Raw genomic sequence first — 27389 nt, forward strand, 5'->3', positions numbered from 1 at the left:
TGCTGTTCCATAAACAACTCTGGTACATTTGTTTTGAGTCACTTAGGAGGATGTATCTTAAAGGAAAAAAATGTGTTTAATAGATTCGATGCTTTTGTGGTCCAGGAAAAAAAAAGACCCTGGGGGTCTTAACAAATACCTATTTTACTTTGTACTTTGTACTAATAAATTGTTCCGCTACATTTTTCTTACTTTAGGTGAGATGTTAACAGACACTGACTATAAAGTTACACACAGACACGAGTTGGCCCCCTGTACCTTCTTCATATCAAATTAAATCAGTGTCAACCATTTATGCAGCAAAAATGTTTTGTTTGTGCCGCTATCATTTTAAAAGTATTAAATGTTTCCTGAGGTCATGAAACGTCAACTAACCCCTCGGCTTTCACAAAATCAAGCATGATATCCAAGAACTCTGCTGTTTTGTTTTGAAGATATTCAGGATATTAACGAATGTTTAAAGGTCAAAAGGTTAGCCAAATCTTCCACTAACTTACCCAAATCAAACAAAATTGGTGCCTAATATTTATGGTTTTAACAGCTTTAAATTCAGGTTTTAACCACATAGCGTTTTTATTAATGAAGTGTTAGCCTCCTTTTTGCTTTTTATAACTGTTTTTTATAAATAGTATTATTTATTTTTGACCTTTTTGTTATAGCAAACCTTTGGTTTCCAGTTTTGCCTACTTCAGCTGATTTTTAAGTACACTTTTTCCACTCAGGATCACCTGATTGTGATTTTTTTCCCCCAAGTAATTATAAGAAACTCTGAAGCACAGGAAAATACTGCTACTGTCGAAAAATCTCATTGTTTTCACTGCTTTTGACAGCTTAACAGCGAGCTGGAGCCAACATTACCTGTCTGGACACAACAGCAAACATATCTTCTTCCTGTTGCGAAATTGAAGGCTGTCAGTAACCATTTATATAATAATAATAATAATAATACTTTTTTGCATAGCACTTTTTTTTCTTCTTTTTTTTCTGCAATAACAGACTATTGGATTTTCTCCAGCTAAACTTGAACAAAAACGCTGAGAACTGGTACAACTGAAATAAAACCGAACTCTCAAGAACTGTAATACTATTTACACATCGGAACCAGGCCCGCTGGCTTGCCTGCCTTCCCTGTCATCCCTATCATCCTTGCCTGGCTTAAACTCTTCATCACGCTCGTAGCGAGATCCCTCAGAGTAATGAGACTCATCATCACGTGGGTCGGGCGTATCCTCTTCCCCCACTCTGGCACCTCGGTGGCTGTCCATCCTCACCAGCTCAGTGGCGATGCTTGGATACCGGAGAATGGCCTGCTGAACTTCCACGTAATACTTCATCTCTTCAACAGTGAACGTGTCGAACAGATGCTCATCATGAGCCCCAAGAGACTTGGTGTACTCTTCGATAATGCGAGCCACCATATCTTTGTTGCGGGGGTCTGGGAGAATCCCTTTGTAGTTGTTCAGTGCTTTGTCTCCTAGGGCTACGAGCAAAGCGTGAGCAACCCAAGTGATCGGTTTGAACAGAGTCGCTTTGACGGGGCCCAAGTCATTTCTGAAACCATAATAAATGCGGCCATCAACAGCGTCCAGTGCCCGGCACATGTTGTCCCACTCTGCTGGATATAGCCTGGCGATGATCGGCCAAGGGAAGTTTGGATACTCATGAATTGCTCGGGCCACCAGGCTGTCAGTCTGGATCCGGCAGCCTGGGCCAATAGGACCCGAAGACGGATGACTCCTTGCGGAACCTGGCTGAGCCACCGCGCCATCACTACATGGGTATTTTCATCGTTGAGGTAATGGCCGAAGTTCTGATAGGTTAGTGCTACATCTTCATGACGGAACATTTGTGTCAGAACAGGCATAAGGGGTCGGAGCTCGTTCATGATGCGGTTGGCCTTTTGGCGGCTTAGGTTCCCACGTGTGGCGAAAGAGATCAGCAAAATGAACACACCATAAAGGCATCGATCCTGCTCTCGGCACTCCGGACTCATGATGATGCTGAGCAGGAAGGCCAGTTTCTGCTTAAGTGTGGAGTCATTGCACCAGGCCCCAGTGTTTTGGTTATAGATGTCCCCAACCACTCCATTCACCTCCTGCATACGGTTAATAGCATCTATGAACCACCCGCAATCAGAGTCGTTTTACATTCCCTAGAATGCGATCCAACTCTTTTCGGGCCTCATCCGTTCCAAGGCATAACTGCATGGGAATGTTCGGTGCCAGGGTCTCAGCAATAATTTGCTGACTTGCGGCTATGTCTTGGTCTTTATCCATCCTGAGAGAAGACACCACACCGATAAGCGCCAGATGTCCGACGTGGAATCGATGGCCTGCCATTCTCTCTCGTGAAAATTCCCCAAGGTTGAGGTTTTGAAAAGTGCACGGCATCACTCCTACCCTGCGAATGAGAGCTCCAAATACCTCGGGATTGTCAGCTGCTCCTACCTCATGGCGCTTGTCACACCTTCCTCCTCCGAACTGAGACCCGCCACCTTCTCCTGAAGTCCCTTCAAACCCGTGTCCCTCTGGGCGACGGGGTGGAGGTAACACCTGCATGTCTCTGAGACGCCCGGCGAGGCCCCCAACTGGATGTGGAAGCTCACTGGCTCGTGCAGGTACAGAGTTTTGGGCGCGGGGCTCAGCTCTGGTGGTTTGGGGAGGTGTGCAGGTGGGCGGCACCGGGCTCGAGGGCTCTGGATGTCGCACGGGCTCTTCCCGAGGGCACGTCGCCACCTCTCTCCCCGGGTGATCCTCTGAGCGGGACCGTCGTGCTGCCATACCAGACAGGAATTCTGCAACAGAAGGAAAAAAAATTTTTTTTTGAAATAATCTATTGGATAATCTCCCTCATAGCACTTTTCTACAAACTCTACAGGAATCAAGTAAAATTACAAACTCATACAGTCATAAAAGGACAACACTTAAATAAGTAGCATGTAAAAAAAAAAAAAAAAAAACCCAGGACAACAGTCATACATTGCAAGGGGTTCTGGAAAAGTGTGTTTTAGATGTGATATGAATGTGGAAAGGCCTGTACAGTAACGGATGTGTTCACCCGACTGAGGTGTACATCTTCATTTTAAGCTGATTTCACAAGCTAAAGTCAGCTAAATTAGGTGGTAGATATCCGCAAAGCTCTTAGACATCTACCAATCCCAGTAATTGTTATTTTTTAATTCCCAGAAGATTCATGGTAATTACATGTTTCTTCTATAGGCAAGAGAATTGTTAACAATTTTACAAAATCTCACCCAAGAAAAACGATTATTAACATTATTGTTATATATATTTATTATTATTATTATTATTATATATTATTATTATGTTATATATATATATAATTTTACTATATATTGATTATTATATTATATTTTTACATATTATATTATTATTATCTTATTTTATTATAATAATAATAATAATAATAATAATAATAATAATAATAATAATAATAATAATAATAATAATAATAATCCAATCTGTAGAGACTCACAGAGAGAGAGAAACAGCAGTTAGACAATTTTATTGGACCGAGAATTTGGCGCTCGGACACCGGCGGAAGACGTGCGTGCTGAGAATCGCAGCGAGCTTGAATGATCGGCTCGAACGAAGCTCAGGTAGGTCTTCCCCCGGGCCCAGTCACTGGTGGTGGAGCGGAGCTTGGAGAGAGGAGTCTTGAGAGGACCTGGAGGCGTCTGGGAGGCTGGTGGTGGAAACGGGGAGGAGGTGGGTTGAAGCACARCTGAAGCGGGTGGATCTGTGGTTGCYTCGCCTTTTGAAGGAGCTCTTGCCAGGTGATTGGATCGAGGTAGAAAGGTGGTGCGTCCTGATTGGTTGGGGTGAAGGCGTGGTGATATGTGAAGCCGGAAGAGTCTTACAGGTTGAATTTTCGCCTAGGGCTTCATTATTATTATTATTATTATTATTATTATTATTATTATTATTATTATTATTATTATTCAAGGCCTAACATAAGAATGTGCCGTCTACATATTCTCAACTTGATTACCAAATAAGTGTTATCTTGACACACAGAATGACAGTAACAACATAAACTTTCATGTCTGTAATGAACAGAAATATCCCAAATGAACAATAAATTGTTACTTGAATAGGGTTTTAGCAAACCCACCAACCACAAAACCTACTTGTTTGGTTTTTTGTGTCATATTCTGAATCAACCTATTCACCCTCTTGAATCCCATCCTAGCAGTGCGGACTCCTAAACATGAAAGACATTTACTCACTCATCATCTGTCTGCATTTGTAACAGATAACATCTAAATCATGGCATTCTTTTGGGGGGCCTAACGTTTTTTTTATTACAATATGTAAGTACAGACAAGAACTTGCTGCTTTAGTTCAAAGTTTTATTAGACAAAAATAGGATTCGGCTCAAAGCAAAACCCCTAGCAGCTTTGTAGTTGACAAAAATCTTCGTATTGCTCCATCTCGCTGTGACTGTCACTGTCTGCACATCTTCGGCTCATAGTTTACAGTTTATGGCTGTTATCGCCTCCACATGCCATGTCAGCTTTAAAAGCGACACAAAAAAAGTTACTCATTAAAAATAACAACCCTGATCAAAGTTCCTCCTCGGCTGCTTTCTTGACTGACATGTTTACGCGGAACAGTCAGAGAATCATGCTTCTGTTCAACATGGGGCCTGAAGCCAGATTGAAGAAAATTGCTGTTCTGATCGGTGTTTTTGTCATTTTAAAGGTAAGTCGTGTTAATGAATCTCACTTTTCTATACAAAGTTGAAAGTAAAGTTTTGACTGAGCATTTTGGATTGAGAAGACCTTCTCGTTGTGTGCTAGGTGCAGGCTGCTCCGACAATAACCGGTTGGTGTCTACTCGTCCACATTAATCAGACAATTTGTTGGATACTTTTTGGGGGGGTGTAACACTGGCTTTATCCTGTAGATGATGAAGCAGATGCCGGTGAACTTGGAGATGACATTCTTGAAATTAACAGAGGTATTCTGTGTTGATTTTCTCTGCACTTATAAGGTCTAAATAACTTTCACTACCTACTAACACAGCTGTCATTTTATTGCCGACGTTTCAGGGTTGACACATCTGTTTGAGGGAGACATTGCTATCAATGTAAGTGAGCGGAGAGGATGTGTAGAAAGCATTTGTCGATAAGTCAGATGTTGATTTTTCTTGCACGGTGTTCTGTAGCCAAAAAGAAACGCCATCCTTGATGAAACAAGAAGATGGAAGTTTCCCATACCTTACATCCTAACTGATTCCTTAGGTACACATTTGCACACGTTGCACAAATTGTCATAATTTGATAAGACACAAAAGGAAACAAATTCCTTTTTCCTTTAGATCTGAACGCCAAGGGTGTAATTCTTCAAGCGTTTGAGGAATACCGCTTGAGATCCTGCGTGGATTTTAAACCCTATGAGGGAGAATCCACCTACATCTCCTTCGTCAAGCTCTCTGGGTGAGGGACTAGCTTTGTAGCTGGCTAGGTTGTTGCTTAACTTTTATGGGCCAGTCATTAAGTAATACAAAGATACCAAGATGCTCATTTGCCCAATAGCTAAATAAAACTAAAGAGAAACAGAAGTGTACTTACTGCTTTCTCTGTAAACCCTGCAGTTGCTGGTCTTACGTTGGAGACGACGGGACAGGCCAGAACGTGTCCATTGGAGCCCGGTGTGACACCAAGGCTATAGTGCAACACGAGCTTCTCCACGCGCTGGGCTTCTACCATGAGCAGTCCCGTTCAGACCGAGATGACTACGTCAACATCTGGTGGGATGAGATTGAAGAAGGTGGGTGTCTGTTGTTTTAATTTCACATTCAGTCAAGCGTGGACTGGCCATTTGAAAACCAGTTGGTGAATTTCAGTACAGCTGACTGGGAGAACTATTGCAGTAAAGCTGCTTTTGTGGCAGCGTGTTACAGTAAAAATCTTTGACGTGTGGAAACAAGCATAAAAATTAGTTTGCTTACCCCTTACGTAGAATATTTTTAACATTTTCCTTTAGCCTCGTGAATTTCAGGATGACTGTCAGTTTTCAAGATGGCTGCCGTTTTCGATCCTTTTAAAAACGATTAATGCCATAAAGTGCTAACGGCTGTCATGACTTGGATTAACTTTATGTTAGGTAAGATGTTTTCGACTTTGGCAATTCTTTTCATATAACTTTAAAATAATATATAGCAAAATGGGCATCTATCAAAGTTGAAGAATTTGTGCTTATTCCGTCGTAAGGGACAATTTATATGAAAATGACTCTATGCTGTTTGTACGTTTGATAGTAACTCTAAATTAAACATAAATCAGAAGTATTCTGGTTTGACATCTAGATACATGAGTAAGCTGTTAAAACAGTTTTTAGCTAACATGTTGGACATGTTGAGAAGAAAAGAATGGATTATATATTTTAAAAGAAACCCCTACTTGAGGGACGTCAGAAGTAATTCAGTCTTTCAATTGGTGTTTATAGTCGAAAAAACCCCAGCTTCTATTTTGATATTTCATTTCCGCTTATCAGCAAGCTAATTTGTTTGCTTACTAAATATTTAGTTTGTAAATTAAATACAATTAAATGTGGAAAATAAATATCTATTTTGGTACACAAATATTTAGTTTTGACCATACTGTTCCCAGTTATTTATTCCAGCTATGTACTTTATAAGTGTTGAAAAATGCTGAAGTAAAACTTTGGTTCTGGTCATGCTTCTTAGTCCATCATATTTGTAGTTGAATGAAAAACCTGAATGTTTCCAAACTGCAAACTTGAATTTCTTGGTTGATTTTAAAGCTCTAGTTTATCTGTGCTGGCATATATCACCTCAAATGCTATTTTTTTAAGAAGTTAAAGATGGAATGTTGATTTCAACACACTTTTCCATACTATTGGTGCATATTTCAGAGTAGCAAAACTAAAACGAAAATGTTTTTGTGTGCGTGTGATTGTCACAAATTAGGCACTTATTTTGTGCCATATTTTAATAGCTTTCAAAAATGTATTAAATATTACTTACTGTAGTGGCTGCTTATTCCGTTCAATGTAAGCCACTATATTGTTTAACAAGCTTTCGTTTTCTTTCGTTGACCTTCATTAGCTTAGCTCTCAGTTGACGCGTTTCTGTCCCTCGATATGCCTTTGTGCATCTTTCAGTGACTTAAAGAAGTACTTACAGCATCCATGTAAAGTCTGACGAACTTTAATTTTCTTTGAATAGATGTTACAGATGATTCTTTAATCTTGCACAGCATTCCACGTGAAAAGTAACGTAACGGTCAAAAACTGTGTAGAGCTTGGTTGAATGCGCCATATTCAACTTCCTTTTTTTTTTTAAAACTAAAGTGACACAGCACCTTTCACACAATTCCAGTTACATCCAATAGGTGGCGCTTTTCTACAAAAAACATAATGAAATGTAATCTTATTAACAAAATATCTAAATATGCAAACAGCATATACAATAATAAACAATGTTACAAACTGACATTTTTGGCTCTTACACTTACATATATACAAATAGTGTATTATGTGTATTATGTATTATGATAGATTTTCTACAGTTATCTCCTGACCATACTTTCATGTCGGTCATAATGTAGCTTTGTCCTTATAGGGAAGGGACACAATTTCAACAAATATGAAGATGACTTCATCACAGATCTGAACACACCGTACGATTATGAGTCCATCATGCACTACAGACCACTGTCCTTTAATAAGAATGAAAGCATCCCCACAATTACAACCACCATACCGTACTTTAATGATGTCATTGGTCAACGACTGGACTTCAGCGAAGTAGACATCACCAGGCTCAACCGCATGTATGACTGTGGTGGGTATTTCTACTTTATTACTTTATCACACATTACAGATTTGCCTTTGTTGTTGTTGTTTTTTTTTTTTGGTAATATCTTAAAGGATCTAAGTCTTTTAAAAGAAAGCACCAGTTCTCCAAGGTTACGGTTAACTGTGGTGACCTTCAGTTTTTATATGGATGTTGAGAATTTTCATCTTTGTTAAGATTTTGTTTGATATCAAACATGTTTCAGCTGAGACACATACTCTGTTGGATCAGTGCTCTTTTGAGCTCATAAACATCTGTGGAATGATCCAGAATGAGGACGACAGCACAGACTGGGTCCAGACGCTGAGCAGCCCAATCGACGGGGATCATACTCTGGAGGGACGTTGTAGAGGTACTGCCGAGGTTTCATAGTCATAAAGAAAATCTTAAACCAAAATAAAAAAAAAAAAACACTGAAGTGATATAAAAACATTGGTCATTTACTGAAGCGTGATCTCTTTCAGATTCTGGCTACTTTATGAAGTTTGACACTTCTTCCGGTGCAGTGGGCAGCAGTGCCCTGTTGGAGTCACGCATCCTCTATCCAAAGAGAAGTGAACAGTGTCTCCAGTTTTTCTACAAGATGACTGGAGCAGCCGGAGACAATCTGGTGATCTGGATCAGAAGTGATGATGGGACGGGAGCTGTGAACATCATCAGAAAGATCCACACCATCACAGGTGTGTTCACTTAAAAATGAACTTGCATTAAATTAGGAAGGTCTAGGTATTGGGATTAATACATAAATAATAAAAGTAACCAAAGGATTAATAACTACTTGTTTATGTTTGTTTCTTAGGCGACGGCGATGATGCCTGGAAAATCGCTCACGTGAATCTTAAAATGTCCAAAAAGTTCCGTTACATCTTCCAAGGAATCAGAGGATCGGCTGGCTCCTCCGGCGCCATCTTAATCGATGACATCACTCTCACTGAGACCGTCTGTCCCAGTCTTGTCTGGCAAATCCGCAATTTCACTGGCGTTCTCGCCACAACTCCCGTCGGCACGCCTGTAAGGAGCAAATGCGTTTATAATGCGGAGGGCTATTCGTTCGGGGTCAGTGTCTACCCGAATGGAAGAGAGAGCGAATACCCGGATTACATCGGCGCTACGTTGCATCTCTGCAGTGGGGAAAATGACGGAGTGATGCAGTGGCCAGCAGAAAACAGGCAGGCCACCATTGTAGCGTTGGATCAGGACCCAGATGTTACACTGAGGATGTCTTCCACAAGAAGCTTCACCTCAGGTAGGTAGAGATTGGCAATGTTCAATGTACTGCTGGTTCATGACTCTCCAAACATGTCTGTTTATCTGATGAGCTGTGCTTTCACAACTCTCAAAACCATATCCCTTAAATTTTAGCAGTTGGTTATCGCAATCGCACTTATTGACCTTTCACTTTTGTTCTGTTTCTTCAAGAATTTGTCATCCAACATTAATAAAGCATGAAGATTTTCTGAGAAGTCTAACCTGAATTTCTTTTTCCTTAACAATTTTTCACTTAGACAATAACACCCGCTGGGACAAGCCGACCGCCACGTCTGGTGCAGTCTGGGACGAGAGCTGCCGGTGCTACCGGGGTCAGGATTACGGCTGGAGCACGTTCATATCCCACAACCAACTACAGCGGAGGAGCTTCCTCAAGAATGATGACCTCATCATAACTGCTGACTTCAATGGTTAGGATGGAAAATGCACTTTTTTTCTGAGGTGTATATTTCTGACATGTCTAAGATGTTTACCAGAATGTCATTCCATCAGATTTGACCCACCTGATCAAGACTGAAGTACCAGTGGAGYGCTCCGTACAAGGCAGAGACCTCCCAGACGAGAAGGAAGGTCATGAGGTGGAAAGGAAACAGGAAGCGCCAAAGCACAGGGAACCGCGCGCCGCCGACCCCTGCCACCCTAACTTTTGCCTGAACGGAGGCGTGTGTGTGGAGGATGCAGGCAAAGCCTTGTGCAGGTTTGTGCTTTCATGTTGGATAGGTACGACATCCATGTTCATGCAGCCATATTTTGTTCCCACTCAGTTACCCACAGAAGAGGATTAGGGCCACCGAAAAGCATGAAAAGTAAAATCTGACTTTAATCAGAATCTGAATTGTTGACGTTGTTTATACACCATAGGCTAAATCCAGTCTTAGTGCAAATCCTGTAACAAGGAAGAAATTGTTACATGAGAATTTTCATAGACGTTGCATGTTATTGTTTACTTCTGGAAATTTCTTGCCTCAATACAATACAATACAATATAAACAATTGTCTTCGTGAGTATTAAAGTGAAAAAAGAGAATTCTTGATTGGATACCAATCGACTAACACAGGACCAGTGTGTACCTATATGACTTTTTCAAATTTGACATGAATAAATCTATGACATCATATGATATTAAAACATTTGTATGGGTGCTGTGGTGGCATAACCCACATATGGATACCTTAGTCCTCCACATGGCCATCGCAGGTTCGAGTACCGCCCTAGTGACATTTGCTGTGTGTCTTCCCCTGCTCTCATTTACCCACTCTCCTGGCTGACCACTTTCAAATAAAGGCCACTAGAGCCTACAAAACCTTTAAAAAAATTGTATGTCACTTTAATATGCTTAGAAATTCTCATTTGATTTAGATGAGTTAGAGCAGGATTGGCTCTAAAAAAACAGGACAGTGGATTTTGAGAACTGAATGTCTAAATAAGCTTGATCTATTTCCACATGATCATTTTGTAGCAGGAGCCTAGGCTGACTTTAAACAAATTCAGGGTATTTTTGTGTCTCTGTTGCCACAACTACTTGTCTGTTATTCTTACCAACCAGGTATGCAAAACTGATATAATGTCCACAGTGTAGTCATATTTATGCTGCATTCCATTCACACTAGTCCTGTTTAGTCCAGTTTAATTAAACTCTGGTTCATTTGTTTACAAAGTCTGATTCATTTGGGGAGGTTTGAATTGAACTCTGATGCGGACCAAAAAAAGTTAACTCTGGTCCACCTCGGTCTCTGTCCAACCCCCTTAGTATTTACCCAGAAAGCAAGGCATTCTGGGTAAATACAACCAAAACAAACCCTTGAGTCTAGCGTGGGAAATGGCTGGTGATGTTTTACCAATGACAAAAGACAACCGCTAAAATCTGATACCACTCCGTTTTTGTTTAGAAAGTTGTGTTTGTGTACTCTTCAGGGATTTTTGAGTCATTTAAGTAGTTATTGGTACAGCGACACCAGAGGCGAGAGGTGAGCAAGTTTTTCAAARGATTTGGTTCATTCGACAGCAGCGCTTGAACCACACCCACTGAGAATATAACAAATGACCAGGCTATCAGGTGTGAAAACACCCTTAATGACGGCAGTTCAAGGTGGAAAACGAGAAGAGGAAAAAACATTAACATATAAACGGAAACATCTTGTCTCTCTTCCCAGGTGTGCAACAACCCAGGCCACCTTCTACTCTGGCCCGAGGTGTGAGGAGGTGAAAATAGACAGAGGCATCCTGGGTGCTCTCATCGGCGGTGCGGCAGGAACTGTGGTTCTAACGCTGGCCATCTTCGCTGTCATCAGGAGGTCTCACACCAACCCGTTTTAATCTTGTTTAGCACAAGATCCCTTACATTCTTGTGCTTGGACCAGTGATGGAATATGGAATATGGAAATGTTTTATTTTAAAAAAATGTACTCGTCCATTCTTAGTAGAGACGGAAAACACTGAGAATAATGATACAAATAGATAATTTAGCAGAAGTATTTTCAACACACTCATTTGGTGTGCAACAGGTTAAAAAAGGGGAATAATTTCTGTTGCAGTCCAGGCTTTAATCAACTAAATTAATTTAATAATATTGTTTTAGTAGCACATGTTGCCATGGTAACAGATTCAGCGAATAAAAATGTACAACGGTGCTTGAGTTGCTAAACATCTTTATTTCACTATAACTTCTAATACATACAGAAATATACAAGTATTGTTTACAGCTTGTAGTTCATCAAACTATGTTAACTTTTTTTTTAAATAAACCGATCACAATCAGACGTGATAAAATTGTACTTTGTTCTATATACATTGGTTTGGAACAGAATGCAAAAATTAGCATGAAGTTGCTATTTGTACTGAGAAGCATACAGTTTACAGTTAAACAGTCACTTTTCACTATTTGCATTATTTCATTAAAATTATAATAAATAAAAGCTCCACACTGACCCTAAACCTAAAGAAAATATTGGTTATTTAAATGTGTTGCTTGTCTCATTGGTCAGTAACACATATGGAATGTACTTCTACAGTATATATGCATCATTTTGTAAATATCACCAACTCACTGTTAATCATCATTCGTCTTCTACTTGACTGGTTTTTGATTATGTTCTTAGAGCAACCAGCTACACATTTGGAAGAGTCTACAGATCAAAATCTACCACATTGCAAACTTCAAGAAGTGTTCTCTCCTGGATCACAGGGGGGCGCTGCAGTCACCAGAGCTGCTTTCTGTTTCCACTGTCTGTGGCACACAAATAGCATCATTTTAGACCAGAGAATAAACTTTAGAAGTTCAAAATGTTAGTGTTGCCGACTGACTTCTTTAATTAGATGGTGATCTGTAAAGCCAAGTAGATTTTTTTGGCTACTCTTAAAGACGAAAAACACTAGCATGTGTGATTGTGTTATCACGATCAGACTGGATAGCTAGCAAAAACATAAAGTTATTAGCTCATTTATAACAAATACAAAAGAGATGGTACCAGGGTAACCTAAGGAAAAGTTGTGGACCACCGTGTCTTTAAACTTGATTAAGCGCCCAGTTGCTAGACATTCCAGCACTGTCCCTCCTCCTGCCAGTTGGTCCAACCAGACAAGCGAGTCAGCAGTGCTGTAGTTTGCATCGCTCTGGTGTTTACTGTGCCACTTTATTTTCTTAACCAAAGATCACCCCCATGAGCCACATAATACAGTCTTATAATATGGTACATGCTGAGCAGACTGACCAATGCAAATCAAGTTCTCTAGAAAAACTGGATGTGATGTTATAAAAAAATATATAAGCCTGTCGTCTAGGGTGTCTGTGTAAGGTTGCAAAATACTGAATGTCAGAGTTTTATTCAATCTAATTTTTATTAAATGTCATGGTTAATAAAATGTTTAACTAGAAGCCAAAGTTTACCTTGGCTTCTATCTCACAAACCAGTCCTGCTTTTACAATGTTTTTTATGTACACTGAAGCATAATTTGGTGGGAAGTATTAATGTTTTGAAGGCTAAATGCAAGTTTTAACTGTAACACGAAGTTTTGAAGTTACATTTCAAAATAGTGTTAGCTATAATTAATGAGCCCAATTAATGAGTACAAATTTTTAAACCGGTGTAGGTGTTGAAGGACATTTATGAAGTTAAACAGGAAAATTCAACAATTTTAGTTAAAGTAATAAAATATTATTTCTTGTCATTCTGATATTTCCACAGTCTTAGTAGCTTGACAAGTAGTTCAGCTCTTATCTGCTCTGATAGCCTGCAGTAGGCTGTATACTTTACCAACACACATGCTAACTCTCATTGCTAGTATTTTTCTCAAACAGTTTCCTTAAAAACAAAAGCTGTTTGTGGTATTCACTACAGGAAAAACTTCCAGACAGCTGACGTTATAGTTTTTACTAGTTGGAATTATTTAGGAATATTAATTTGGTTTAAATTATCAAACAGCTAAATGACAGCTTCAGGTAGTTGTTGTTTACCAAAAACAACTGTTGAATGTGTCTCTCCAGGAACGAGACAGTAGATATGATGATCCATTTAACAGATTATGTCCAGATTAAGATTTACATTTTCTCTATTGCAGAATAGAGAAAATTCTGCAATAAAAGAATCATGTCTGATAAAACTGATTTTTCAATCCAAACTATAATCGTTCAGTCTCTGGTCTCCATTAAGAATTTCCTGCAGCGTCCCATGAGTATTAATTAGTCTCAGTTTTAGGCCATAGTTGCTAGTCCAAAAACAAAATCAGAGAAGAAAAAGTGATAATATAAARATAAAGCAACATTATAATAATTTAAATGTATTAAAATGTGACYATATGAGATAAATTGACTTCTTGCTAGTAACGTAAGTAATTTTGGTTTGATYACAAACCAAGATAGAAATGTACAGCTGATTTAACATGAGATGTAAGCATTTAAATATGTATTGGTCTTTATTACTATATTGGAAAACAACAAGACAAATAATGTGTACAACAGGTTTGAAAGTATGAAGTAATATGTAAGTATGATTGGGGTTAATATTTAGTGGGTAAACTGACCTGAAGTACCTAAACATACTGTTCTTGTAAAACCTGTTTATTAGGAATCTTAGTACATCAACAGATGTGGSGGCCATGATGTTGGAGATCACGTCATATAGTTCCACATCATAGCACTTCCCCCAAAAACTGTACAGCAGAGACTAAACATGATGGTTGTGTTACCATTTAAAGACTCACAACTTTGGAACAGGGTTAAACTGAATCACCATATGGATCAGCATATGAAACTGGCTGATTTATCAACACATTAAACACTTTTATAACTTATACCATTCTCCTAAGGYTTTCATTAGTTTTTAATCTCAAATCAAAAGTCAATAATAGACCATGTATAGAAGATCTTACCTTCATTATTTGTCTTTTGTGTAGTGTGTATTTGAACTATTAGTCAGTTTCTTGGTACTATCAGTGTCTTGTCCAGTTTTTGCCTGAGGAAAGACCCCAAAAAACAAAGTGATTTCTTCTGGGTGTTTCCATCATATCATGATTCAAAGTATTCCAGCTGATTGACTACTTACCATTATGATTCTAACCACTTCCTGCCTCACCTGGGGATAACACAGACAGAATGATGGTAAAAATCATCTTCCCATACAGGGGACATGATAAARCTTAACATATAATCACTTCAGAGTCACTGGTTTTATTTTTTGGTCCCATTKCACCTTTATGTTTTCAAAGTGTCTAAAAGACAAACCTACCTTTTGCTCTCCCACACAACCTGTTAGCAGAATGAAAAGACCCTGAAAGAGACAAGAGCATATTTTACAAGATTTCTATTCAGTGCCACCTCCTTTAAAACTAATCTTGTATTTTTTCTTTCTTCTTTATCACTTAGCCCATAGATTCTACTGTGTACATGAAGTGCTCACTATCTTCTACCTTCAGACAATGCAAATTTTACATTATTAATGTAAAATGTTGAAAGGGGTGTTGAGTAGACTACAAATGTTTTTTTGTTGTCTTTTGTGGTTTCAGGCTTCCCTGTCATCCGACCATGAAATCTGCCTCATTCTTAATGAGTGTCAAGCTGTTAAAAATGATTTGTAATTACAAAATTAGCTGTCCCTTACATTTTGTCTATGTTGTTTAGACAGTCATCTCTAAACTGAGTTTCAGTCATCTCACCTTTTGTCGCTAAAGGTGAAATTGYAAAACAGTTTTTCAACCTTTTCACCCTTAGTGGTGTTTGTATCCTGTACAATTCAACTGAAATTTAAAAAAATCAATCAAATAGGGGGTTGACAACCTGGGTGCTTCCATGGAAACGTCTTAGTGGAAGCTTAGTTGGAAGACCTTTTAACTAAATTTCTATCATCACTTTTGGGGGCTTGTAATGACTATCTGCATTMTGTATTCTTTGTAATATTAGTCTACCTTAGAAAAGTTCTCAAAACTATTAGAGAGTGAGGACATTTCTGATCCACTCTTTAGATGATATTATATTCTATTTGGAAATATCCAAATGACGGTGGGTGAGAWTTTAAGAAAACTGAATAAAAGTGTTCGAGCAAAGCACAGCCCTGGCTTAAGGGTGTGCAACATTTTGCTTCATTTGAATTGTGCCTGAATAAGTTTGAAACTCATTCCGGAAAAAAGATGAAATTTTAACAGGGATATTTGCACTTTTACGAGCAGGTGCGCACGTACCTTATATTCAATGCAAAAGCTGTTTCCGAAATGCTATTTTGGACTCTTTGTTAATATAGTGGCTCACCGTTTGCTGATTTGCTTATTTACCATCAGATTACAGAAGATATGTACAGTTCTGACTTCATCAGTATGAATGTCATGTTTACTTGGCTCTTTAGCTATTCATTGAAAACATTCTTTATTTGGGATGAGTCAATGATACAACATACATCTTCAATGGCTTTTGAAAACAACTGTTAAGGTTCTAATATGGAGCTTTTCTAATCTAGACAATGTTTCCCTTGAACATATTTGACTTGTCTGTGTGGACAGCTGCAAATTTCAGCCTCCCACACCTCCATGTTGGGTTTATAGTAGGCGTGTCTTTCAGTCCCTGGTTATGTCACTGTACTGATGTTCCTGCATCTTCCTGTTAAGATCATCCTGGTCTGTTCAACTGTTGTTCTTCACTACCTCAGCCAGATTTACTGTATGCAACATGGCTGAACCCTGGAAACACATTTGTGTTCAGAACATGACCCAAACCATAGCTAACCTGGTCTTACAATGGAAAGAGGCTAACATAGAACATTTTCCAAATGGCTCCAAATGCATACTGTTTATATGTRTCAATATGGCTGTATGTATACTACTGACAAGTTTATGTTTGACTTGGCTAATTTTAGTTTTTAGGTAACTTTTATTAAGTTTGGGATAATAACGAAAACTGAAGACCATTTCACATCATCTTTCTGCCACTGCCACCCCAGTAGATCCGAACCTGTGTGTGATACATTATTTATGTGTTGCTTTCAACCGCTCTACCCCTCATTCTTTGTTGATCGCAAGGTGAACAAAGTGTGTGAATATCACGGAGTGACACGATGATGTAAAAAGGACTTGAGAGTTGCATAGTAAATTACCTGGAAAGAATTGAGGATGACGAAGGCGTAGTTGGCAACCTGAAACAAGGGGTTGTCATCGTCAAGCATGAGTAAAGCAAAGCCGATGATCCACGTTACTCCAAAGACGGGAGCTAGAAAGACGATCACTTTGAGAATGCTCTTGGCTGTGTCCTTGTCATCTGATTTGCTGCTGTCTGGTACAGAGGTCTTCACCAAGGTGACAATGACAACCACCATGGAGAAGAGATTTGACAAAATAATGGTACCCACAGGAAGAAGAAATGCGTGAATGGAGCCCTCCAATAGCCGGACATATGTTAACCAACATTTATCTCTATCATAGTAGTCCTGCTCTTTGTATTTGTAATACACATAGCTGGTTCCCACTAGTGCAATTGGTACAACATAGCCTACAATGCTGGAGAGGTACATGAAGACTCTTTTCCTGACTGGGCTGAAAACAAAGATGAGTTGGTGGACGAGCATCACACTCAGACAAAGCATCCAGCAGAACATCGTCAGGTAAAACAGGTGCTTGCAGACGGTGAAAGTGAAGCACCAGGTGTCGGAGAGCTTTTTGGGGTCAGCTGAAGCCAAGAAGCTGCAGTCTGCAAGCAGGCGGAACACAGCAATGTTCACCACGGCTGTGTGACGGAAATGCGACAGGTTCGTCTTTGTCACGGCCGACCACACCAGGGATTCGACGAAAAGGAAGATCAGCAGGGAGAAAATAGACACACCCAGTCCAATGTACGTGATTATGTCAAGTTCCGGAGAAGACACATTGGCGCTTTTGGACATGAGGACGGAGAAAGAAGTGAGGTGGTTGCATTCACAGAGTGTTTGGTTGTCGTCGGTGACGTTGGCAATACAGCCTTCGCTGGACCAGTCTGTTTTATTTGTGTCCCAGAAGACACAGAGACGTTCTGTGGCGGTTGGTTGCTCGTCAGGGAATAACATTTTAATCGTAATATTTGAATCCTTGTTATCTACGAGGGTGGCTGACAGCAATATGCTGCTGCGATTTCTGCCTGGGAAATTGTCGTTTTTCAGTTTTTCCATCAGATTCTTCACACCCATGGTTTTCATTGTTCCATTGGTCTTGTTCAAATTCACATCAATGCCAAAAACATTAATGCTGCAGTCATCACTGGAGCAGAATCTGAGCTCCAGGTTTGTACTGTTGAAACCCTCACTGGTGTTGATATTGATGTTCTTCACCAAAGTCTCCACACTGGAAAGGTAGTTTGCAGACATGCCGTGACGAACTGTGTCATTTACCCCACTCCAGTTTGAGTTGACCATATTGCTGGCTGCATCAACTAAATCCTATAAGATATTAGGAAAACACATGCACGTTATGTGGTAATCAGGTTAGTACATTATCAGTTTGAGAGTAGCATAAGAATGGTAGCTGAAATTAACTATTATATTTCTGATTGTATGACTAAGTTTGAATTAATGAAATTTTTTATCCATGTGGCTAGCAAGACAATGTATCCCACGACTGCTGATGAACTCTTTAAAGTGAGTATTGTCCAAATGACATTTAGTTGTAGATATTACCTACTTTATATCATCACTATATCATCACATCTCAAAAATAGTGTAGGTATAAAAGCATTTATGAACAGAGAAAAATACTTAAAGTAGTGTATTAGTGTTGTTTTACACTGAAACRGAATAWCAACAGTAAATGATCTTACAGGAAACACATCCTCATTCAAGACAATGTTGGTTGAAGCATTGGCCATCACTCCTATAATGCCAATGGAAGCACCAATATCAGCAACGTCATCACCAGAGCCATCGGAACTTAAACTAGAGCTATTCTTGACTCCTTCAAATATGTCCATAGCCACTTCCTGTGTGGCTCCAAGTCCACTCAGAAATTTCTAGAAAAAACATCAACAGCAATGGACAAGCAAATATTAGTATATAAATCCTGCAGAAATTATAATTTTCCTTCTGCGTCCTCAGTGGTGAAAAGATAAAGGAAGGCGTTACTGCTTAATATATTCAAGCCTTGCAATTTGCTAACATGGTTGGTTGATATTTTGAAAGTCTAATGAAAAGCATATGCATTAAATCATGTYTTCTCAGTGGCTAGATAAGTGTGACATTATGTGTGGGTAAATCCAAACTCACGTTAGCTGCGTCTGTAACTTTGCTCAGCTCCTCACTGATGCATTTGGAGAAAACGTCTTGCCATATTCCATCCTTATCACATATACGTGACTTGAACCCAACCCTGCCTGGTGGACAAGTCTGATTAATCAATGTCACGTCAGCCGGAGTTTTTGGCCAACGCTCATTGTTGATACTCTCTTCTTTGCAGAATTTTGCAGTTTCTTGAGAAAAAAAAGGATTAATGTAWGTCAATGTAAAGGCAAGTTAGAAGTATTGTGTCAACTGTGTCAAGTTGAATGGATTCAATACCACGAAACACAGGGATTTCCACAGCTGCAGTCTTTTCCTGGTTTTTGTTGTTTTTAAAAGTGATTTGCACACGTTGGGGCTTTTCATATCCACAATCCAGCGAASGGTTSAAATAGAAATTTGTTTGACTTTTATCTGCTACACAAAGATGTCAGGAAGTTGATTTAAGTTTAAGAATAGTAAATGTACAAAAAACTGTAGAATTTTCTTACCTTTTGTCTCTGAATAAATTTCATCTTTGTAGCTCCAAAWGTATCTGTATTCCTCTTCAGACTTTGGGATAGTTGCTGTGATATTTACAAAAGGACTGTTGCCAGAACAGTCTACAATCATAGGGATAAACTTCATGGTAATTACATCCGGCAGGAGAACTACTCTTATGGGAATGCTGGCAGTGTGTCTGATTGTTCCAGTAGTAAATCCACACTCATATGTACCTAATGGGAAAACACAGATACATTTCAAGGTCTTACCTTTTCTCTTTCAAATGACTGCTCAGACATAGCTTGAGAAATTTTGGTTTGAGTCACACTTACACATAAATTAATGCTTTTGTAATCTAACTGGTAAAGTAAAAAAAAACAAAACTGCACCATGGGGATATTTTGAGGTTATACTGAATTGGATTCAGTAAGGTTTCTAAATATTTCATCAATCTTGGCCATAGACTTTTTTGTTTCCAAATGTTTTTCTTTAACTACATTAAGAGATGCTGTTTCCCCGTTTTGTCACCTTTCAATGCCTGTATGTCTCTACAAATCAGGTGAACAGGCAGCAGAAGAGACTGAACTGAAAGAATACTGCAGGCCCAGACTGCATCATCCCGTGTGAACCACCTGTCTGGGATTCTGAAGCATTTTTTCATTATTACATTTATTTTCCCTTTAGAAACCTTGATTACATAGTAATTACATACAATACACACTGAGTTTAGTCTAGTCTCATCTTATCAAAGCTGGTTTCAGTTAAACATTAAGATAATCCAGATAAGGTTGGTATACTTGCCTGTCCATACACCTGTTACTTTTGTTACAAGAAGTTTCACACAAGATTTGTATTTTTCATCTACACAGTCCGTGGTAATTTGGGTTTGAAAGCCTTTATTGATCGAAAACCGCTCAAATGGTCTACTTAGGTTCCACCCAGCGCTGCCTGTGGCTTCCTCCATTGAGCAGGTAAGATCAATGTCGGTCTCATACGCCGCTGTATCGTTGGGTTTGACAGAGATCTTTACCATTTCTATATCATAGCAGAAGACAGAAAGATCAGTCAGATTAGAAGTCCAGGAGTAATTCCATTCTTTGGTTTACAACCCCCAAAAAGTGCCTGTGCTATGCATGGAAGGGCAGCGTTTTGTCTGAGTAATCAAAAAACAACGTTATGCTAAAAGTACCACTGCAAATGAACATCAYAGAAAGCTTTAAGAAAATAATAACAAACATATAGTTACTCAGTTGAGATGTGAGGAACTGATCCGGTGCACTTTCAAAATAACTACACATAATAGAAATCATTTTCACAATTTGGCCTAGTCCACACATAGCCAGATATCTGGGAAAACATTTTCACTCGCTTTGGCCTTTCATCCACACAGAAACTCAGTTTGTTTGACAAAACTAAAAACTGTTATTTATAAAAACTCCAACAAAAATGGCGAATTGAAAAAACTCTATTTATGTTTGTGTGTGTACATATGAAAATGGAGATTTGCAGTCAAAGTCCACATACTTTGACAAGTCCAAATATGTGGATTTGTCGAAGCAAGTCTACATATTTGCTTTGACATGATTCCCAATTGACACTATCTTGTGTTTAGTTAACTTTATATTTTATACTCTATTTAAAAAAGTTTTTTAACCTTCAAATCTTCGTACACAAACAAACATCCTGGTGCCATGGTTAATTCCTAAAAGAAAGTTGTGGTTGTTTTGAAGCAATCTGATTGGCTGACMCAGGTTTTAGCTTTGTGCTACACTGTCCCCTATGGGTKTGGCATGTTCAAAATAATGCTAAGAGCTGGATTTATGCAGGTTCACGTGGATGAAAACATTTTCCTGTAACCGATGCGGGAAAATTATTATTATTTTTTTTATGAAGACCTGTCTACGTGTGTACAAGGCCTGAAAGTGACATCACACAGATCATAAAATACAAAAATAAAACTGAGAGTTACTGACTTTTAGTGTCGACGTAAATTGGAGCCGATGATAGGTTGACAGTCAGACCATTCAGAATCTGTTGAAGCTTAGGAATGTCTAATCTGACATAGACATCCATCTGAAAGTCAGCAAAGGCCGTCTCTAACAATCTGCAGAGGATTTGGAAAACACAATGGATAAAATAAACATATCTGTCAATGGAAACAGTTTGTTTTTTGGCAGAGAACCGACAATTTCTGGCAAATAAAATAATTATAGTCAGTAAATAATTATACTGACTATGTGCTTACAAAGCACATAGTCAGTATATTTCCTTCCTTCCTTCCTTCCTTCCTTCCTTCCTTCCTTCCTTCCTTCCTTCCTTCCTTCCTTCCTTCCTTCCTTCCTTCCTTCCTTCCTTCCTTCNTCCTTCCTTCCTTCCTTCCTTCCTTCCTTCCTTCCTTCCTTCCTTCCTTCCTTCCTTCCTTCCTTCCTTCCTTCTGCTCGCTGTCCTTTTTGTCTTTTCTTATTCATATCTGTATTCCCTTCCTTAAACCATTCCTTTCCCTCCCTGCCATTATTCCTTCTTTCTGTTTTTCTTCCCATCCTTGGTTCCTTTCTCTTTGGTCTGTCTGTGTTTTTTGTTGTTGTTGCAAAATTCTATATTTAAACGTAAGCACGGTGAAATTATCTGCAATTAGTTAAGCTTCTGAATTTTGGAGTTAATCATAGATGTGGAAAGACAGTTCTGCAAATCTGAGTCTGAAAGTGTGTCTACTACACACTTTCACTTTTCCACATGAAAGTGTGTAGTAGATTCTGTGTACAGTCACTCTTGAAAAAAAAATCTCCTAATATCGGTTGTGTTGTATTTGTCAGCAAAACGAAAACATCTAGGTGATATTTGCAGAGTCCAAACCTCGGCCCAGTGATATTCACGGCTCCCACTCCATTCAACATCCTCAGCCCAGTTTCAAGCTTAAACAGAGAGAGAAGAGAGTAGTTTTAACACTTAGCTGAATGTAGAATAAACCTCTTCTGAGACAAGAGCAACACATACCATCGTGGTTTGTGCTGAAGCCCAGGACCCTGAAGTCAGCTGTACAGATCCATTGATGATAACTTCCAACAAATTACAAAAATGAAGATGAATTTTGTAATGAGAAAAAAACGTTTTGATGCAAAATCAAAGCATATGCAAAACGTAGCATGATTCAAATCTTTTAGACCTCCTTGCAGCTGGCCAATTTTCAAAAACTGTCAGGAGGACTTTAATGGGCCCTTACCGTTGAGTTTCTCAACACAGATGGATGTAGCCTGGGACACATTTTTCAGACATGTGGCTTCAGTACAGCAGCCATAATTGTAGCAGACCTCGTTACTCCAAGCGTAGCCTGTAGAGCAGTTGCAGCTGTATTCTTCTCCAACAACCAGGCATTCTAGAGAGTGACACGGAATATAGATTTCTGTCACCAAAGGTACGAGAACATTAACTTAGAGCACATCATAAAATCATTTGAGAAATATTTTTAGTGATTTGATGAAGTCCTGCATTGTTCACATGTTTACAAAAGTACAATTCAATTAAAAAAAACAAAAACAACAACTTGAGATAGTACTCCCAGTCCAAAACAAATACTGGTAAAATTGAAATATTCAAAGACTCAAAAAGCAAAGAATAAAGTGAAAAGAAAAAGCCAAAACACAGTTTCTTTAAATCAGGGGTGTCAGACTCATTTTCATTTTGGGCCAAATCAAAATCACAAAGGCTCTGAAAGGGCCGGTTGTGCCGAATGTATTGATAAAACCTGCTCACAAACTGCTAAAAAAAACAATGAATTCTTACAATTAAATAACATTATTGAATGTCTTTTCAGTCCCTCCAGGATTTTGTGATTCTTTTTTGTCATTTTTTGCAATAAAAATCAAAGTGTTTATGATACTAATTTAGAAATATTTGCGATTGTTTATGGCAGTAAATGCAACTTTTTATTACTCGCTGTGTAGATCATGTACTATATCATCTGGCATCAACTAAGGCTGAGGCAGCTGGTTAGTACAGGTAAGAAAGATTTTTACTATTTTTGAGAAAAATCTGCAATAAACTCCAAATTATTAGCACTAAACAGGGTGTGGATTTGTTGATTTTGTGTGAATTTCCACAATAATTCTCAAGAACCAGGAGGGACTGATTGATATAATTTGTCGGCAAACAGATAAAAACTGCATTAATTTGATTGATAGGATAATATTTAAGTACACTTAGTGTTTAGTCTAGAATCTAGAGGGCCACATAAAAAGCTATGGCGGGCTGGATTTGGCCCATGTGCCTTGAGTTTGACACATGTGCTTAAATCAAAATGAAAACCCTCCTGTTTGGAATTCCCTTAATGCTTCCTACGCTGTCATGGACTGGCTACAGTTGCAGCTAATGTGATGATGCTGTATGCAAAAGCAGACAAATGACATAGAGACGGATCTGAAAACCAGTCGATGCAAACCATCATGTAGCAAACTACTGTTCTCTTTAGTCGGTGACAATGTCAACTGACCGACTTTGACTCGACATTGTGGTAAATGAGCATGGTTGAGAAAAACTACCTGCCACCAGTTCACTGCTGTTGATCTTCACGACAGTCCCATTCACAGTGAGGTCCACGGATGAGCTCCAACTCGCCAGGATGCTTTGTGAGGTCAGTGTGACGTTGCTCTCCACCATGATCTCCGCAACATAGATTTCTTTACAGCAGAGGAGAAATGTGAGTTGACAAGCACAAAAAATTGCCGTCTCTACGATCTTTCAGGTAACTTTCTCACCTCCTGCAACAACCTGCAATGGCAAGGAGGAGAAAAGTTTAGTTTATGTCAAATGTATTTTTGTACTGTTCTCTTGCTGAATCATCACTTTTTAGTTTTTTTTAAATAAGAAAATGAAGTGTAATAAAGGCAACACAGTCACAACAAGGATATCCCATTAAGGAAGGAAGGATTTCTACCTGATACATGCACAGAGCTCCAACCACCAAAAGAAACTGTTTGGTCCACATTGTTCCTCTGATGGGGGGAAAAAAACATGAGTGAAAAAACTGCAGAAATTGGGATGATTTCAAATGGATATGCTTCCTGTTCTGTCAAACCCTGTCGTTTGTCCAAATAGTAAAACGTAGGCAAAATTATATAGAGTGCTTGATGTTCACTTAAATATTATGACAAAATGTACCAGAAATGTTGCAATATTGAGTGTTTAGAACATTCCCATCACTTTCAGTTTCTATGGTAATGGCAGCTGTCTGTGGGGGTTTTGCAAATTCAGACAGGGACTTGAGTGGAAGTCATGTGCGGTACTTTTCCTCCACACCAGCCACCCAGGGAACCGGTAAAACCGGATCTTATTAAACCCCCTAGCAAGTAGCAGAACGCCCACTTCCTGTTTTTCCATTGTGTTTTCAAGGGTTTCAAGGGTTTGAAAGAATTCTAAGACGTAGATTTTTTTAAAAACAAAAACATTTCTACTATCGTAAAAACAATATAAAGTTTTTTTGTTTGTTTAGTTTAGTTTAGTTTTTTTCAACAAAGTTACACCATCTGGGTCCTTTTGACATTGTGTTGTACCATAGATTACTATTCAAAATTGGATTTAACTGAAAACTACTACTTAACCATGCACTACACATACCTAGAGGACCACACTGGACTCCGTTTTGCACATTATGTTTTGTTTCTACAAACTTAATCTTAACACCTCTATTTGATTTGTTTAAATCTAAATGGAAAAATAAATAAAATAAAAATAAATGAATTATAAATAAAAAACCTTTTCTGCAGCTTCTTGTATTTGTTTTCCTGGTGTCAAAAACTAAAACATACAGTTTTACATTTGTCCACTTGTGGAGGAAATATTCTATGTAAATCCAATAATTTTTATAAATTTTATATATGACATCAAGTTGTTTATTTTATACTAATAGCCTGGTGACCGGTCCAAGATGTATGACTCCAGCCTTCATAACAACTCAGCAAGGACAGGCAGTTAGCGACAAKAGATGGATTTATTTTAGATTTTACATATCAGTGTTCATTTCCGTGAAACCTGTGGGACACCATTAAAATATCATACAGTGCCTAAATGGGATAAGAGAAAAAAAAAATCATATTCATAAAAAATAATAATGACAAAATATGTGAATGCATGACAATTTCTATGGGGATTTTGAAAAACTGTGATCTGGTCATTTCATTAGTCCTTCATTTGATGTTTTTATTCAAGTGAACAATTTGTCTGCTTCTTTTAAAACAACTGATTTGATCCAATCAAAGTTAATTATTGGTTTGAGGGTTTGAGAAGACATTCTGGTAAAACCTAAAAGGATTTTTTTAACAGCACCATCCACCAATTTTCTTTCAGCTCTTGTTAAATTTCTCAACAGTGGCTGGCTATGTATAACTTATTTCTCCATTTTTATTTTTTTCCCCACAATTTATCAGCAGCCATCAGTTTTTTTTTTCTATTGAAAGTTGTGTGGCGAGTATTTTCCTAAGCAAACATGTTTGCATTACTTTGCATCTGAGCAATGGATACCAGTAAACTGGTGTTTTGTTTTTTTTGGATTTTTCCTCTTCTGAAACAGGAAACTGCAAAACTCTGCCCGCAGAAGCAGCTGTAAAAAAMCAGCACAGTAAAACGTCTGTAAACGCAGCACGTCCTTTAACCCACAACATTTTCCTGTCTGGTTGATGTCTTCCTGCGGTTCATTGTTTCTGAAATTTGTCCTATGGCATAAGTTGGAGTGTTTTTTTTTTTTGTGTGACATCAAAACAAGTACAGTAAATTATTTCTTCTATAAAATAATAAAACATATTCATATAAATCTATGCTCTCAGAACATGATATGATATCTTGAAGCAGCTTTATCCCAGTTATTTGAAAAAAAAAAAAAAAGGACATTAGCTGCTACAGGTCAAAGTTCATTACACCAAATGAAATGTTCATTAAACAACTTGAACAAGTGATCAAGCATGAAAATGATTTGCTATGGATAAGAAATTGAATGTTCACTCAGATTTCTTAAAAAAAATTGAGAAATGCCACGAAGTCATTCAAATCAATCTAAAGCAACTCTTACCTTTGTTTGCTCCAAATGTCTCACAGAAAACCAAAGTATGAAATGTTCTGACTTTAGCTAACCAAGTAAGGATGTAGTCCCATATCTACCAGCAGCTGATCAGCAATCAGAATCCCAGTAAGTGTGCACATTCGTCTCTAACGCTGGCTTATGCTGAGCAGGGTGGTGCTTTTTTTGGGTGGAGGGTTGGATGCTCTTTTGACGCAGCTTTCTGTTTGCAGCTCATTTGCATCCATGGTTCGTCTCCAAGCCAGCCGGGCTGCTCAGGGCAGGACCCAGCCCTGAGCAGCAGGGTCCTGCTGCTCCAGGTTTTCCATGGACATTTGTCTACCAAATCAAGCCGTCTCCTTCAGGAGCGGTCACTCGTCTTGGGGTTATTCTGAGGTTTGTTCCTTAAGATGACCTCATGGTACTTTGTTATCAAAAGAAGAGAGAGAAAAAAACATACAGGCATATTTTCATACATTTTAACATKTCCTGAAAAGGTTACCCATTTTCTCAAAACACAAATTTGAATGTTGTTTTTTAATTTTAATTTTTTAATTAAGGTTGTATATGACTCAGCATTGTGCAATTGTGAAGTTGGGGAAAAATTTGGGAATTATTTTTGCAACGTGAACAAAAACTGAACATAAGCTGTTCAGTTTATGTTCAGCAAATCTTTGTCTGTATTCTGCTAACATTTAAAAAACAGGATTTTGTAATAGCTCTGTTTTCATTAAATAAGAAATTAAATTGAAATCACACACAAAAGAGTTTGTTCACATAATAAGTCATTRAAAATCGTGGCAATAAATGACAAATATTCTTAATTCAGACATGGTGCTCATCATCTGTCAGCCAATCAGAAATTGCTTGTTTTTCCATTAAGCAGTTGTTGTTTTTGTAATTTCAATTTGTGCAATTTTATGGTTAATGAAACACAGCCTGTCATTCTAAGCAATACTGTGTAAAAAAGGTCCCATGTGTCTGTAACAAGGAAGCAGCTGAATATGGACCAGATCATGATGGAAACC

At 38.5% G+C, this 27389-nt stretch overlaps 2 protein-coding genes across 2 annotated transcripts; one reads left to right on the top strand and one right to left on the bottom strand.

Annotated features, from left to right (window-relative positions):
• The first annotated feature begins 4023 nt into the window (after positions 1 to 4023).
• On the top strand, positions 4024 to 11871 carry mep1a.2 (meprin A, alpha (PABA peptide hydrolase), tandem duplicate 2). The gene is made up of 14 exons (XM_008398128.2): positions 4024 to 4724; positions 4823 to 4847; positions 4929 to 4982; positions 5074 to 5111; positions 5190 to 5265; positions 5343 to 5460; positions 5619 to 5794; positions 7611 to 7832; positions 8050 to 8196; positions 8309 to 8524; positions 8644 to 9090; positions 9350 to 9523; positions 9606 to 9810; positions 11268 to 11871. Exons 1-14 carry the CDS (start codon positions 4530 to 4532, stop codon positions 11428 to 11430), a joined length of 2256 nt encoding a protein of 751 aa, XP_008396350.2. The 5' UTR covers positions 4024 to 4529; the 3' UTR covers positions 11431 to 11871.
• adgrf3b (adhesion G protein-coupled receptor F3b) lies at positions 11746 to 26559 on the bottom strand. The gene is made up of 18 exons (XM_008398126.2): positions 26374 to 26559; positions 24247 to 24304; positions 24068 to 24080; positions 23852 to 23989; positions 22537 to 22689; positions 22311 to 22372; positions 22170 to 22228; positions 21290 to 21420; positions 20118 to 20351; positions 19325 to 19549; positions 19113 to 19250; positions 18822 to 19024; positions 18380 to 18568; positions 16692 to 18002; positions 14838 to 14879; positions 14655 to 14684; positions 14482 to 14564; positions 11746 to 12340 (listed from the first exon to the last, which is right to left on the bottom strand). Exons 2-17 carry the CDS (start codon positions 24295 to 24297, stop codon positions 14487 to 14489), a joined length of 3057 nt encoding a protein of 1018 aa, XP_008396348.1. The 5' UTR covers positions 24298 to 24304; positions 26374 to 26559; the 3' UTR covers positions 11746 to 12340; positions 14482 to 14486.
• Positions 26560 to 27389: the final 830 nt, after the last annotated feature.

The sequence above is a fragment of the Poecilia reticulata genome, linkage group LG21, assembly GCF_000633615.1.
Source record: "Poecilia reticulata strain Guanapo linkage group LG21, Guppy_female_1.0+MT, whole genome shotgun sequence".
In the NCBI taxonomy this organism is placed as follows: domain Eukaryota; kingdom Metazoa; phylum Chordata; class Actinopteri; order Cyprinodontiformes; family Poeciliidae; genus Poecilia; species Poecilia reticulata.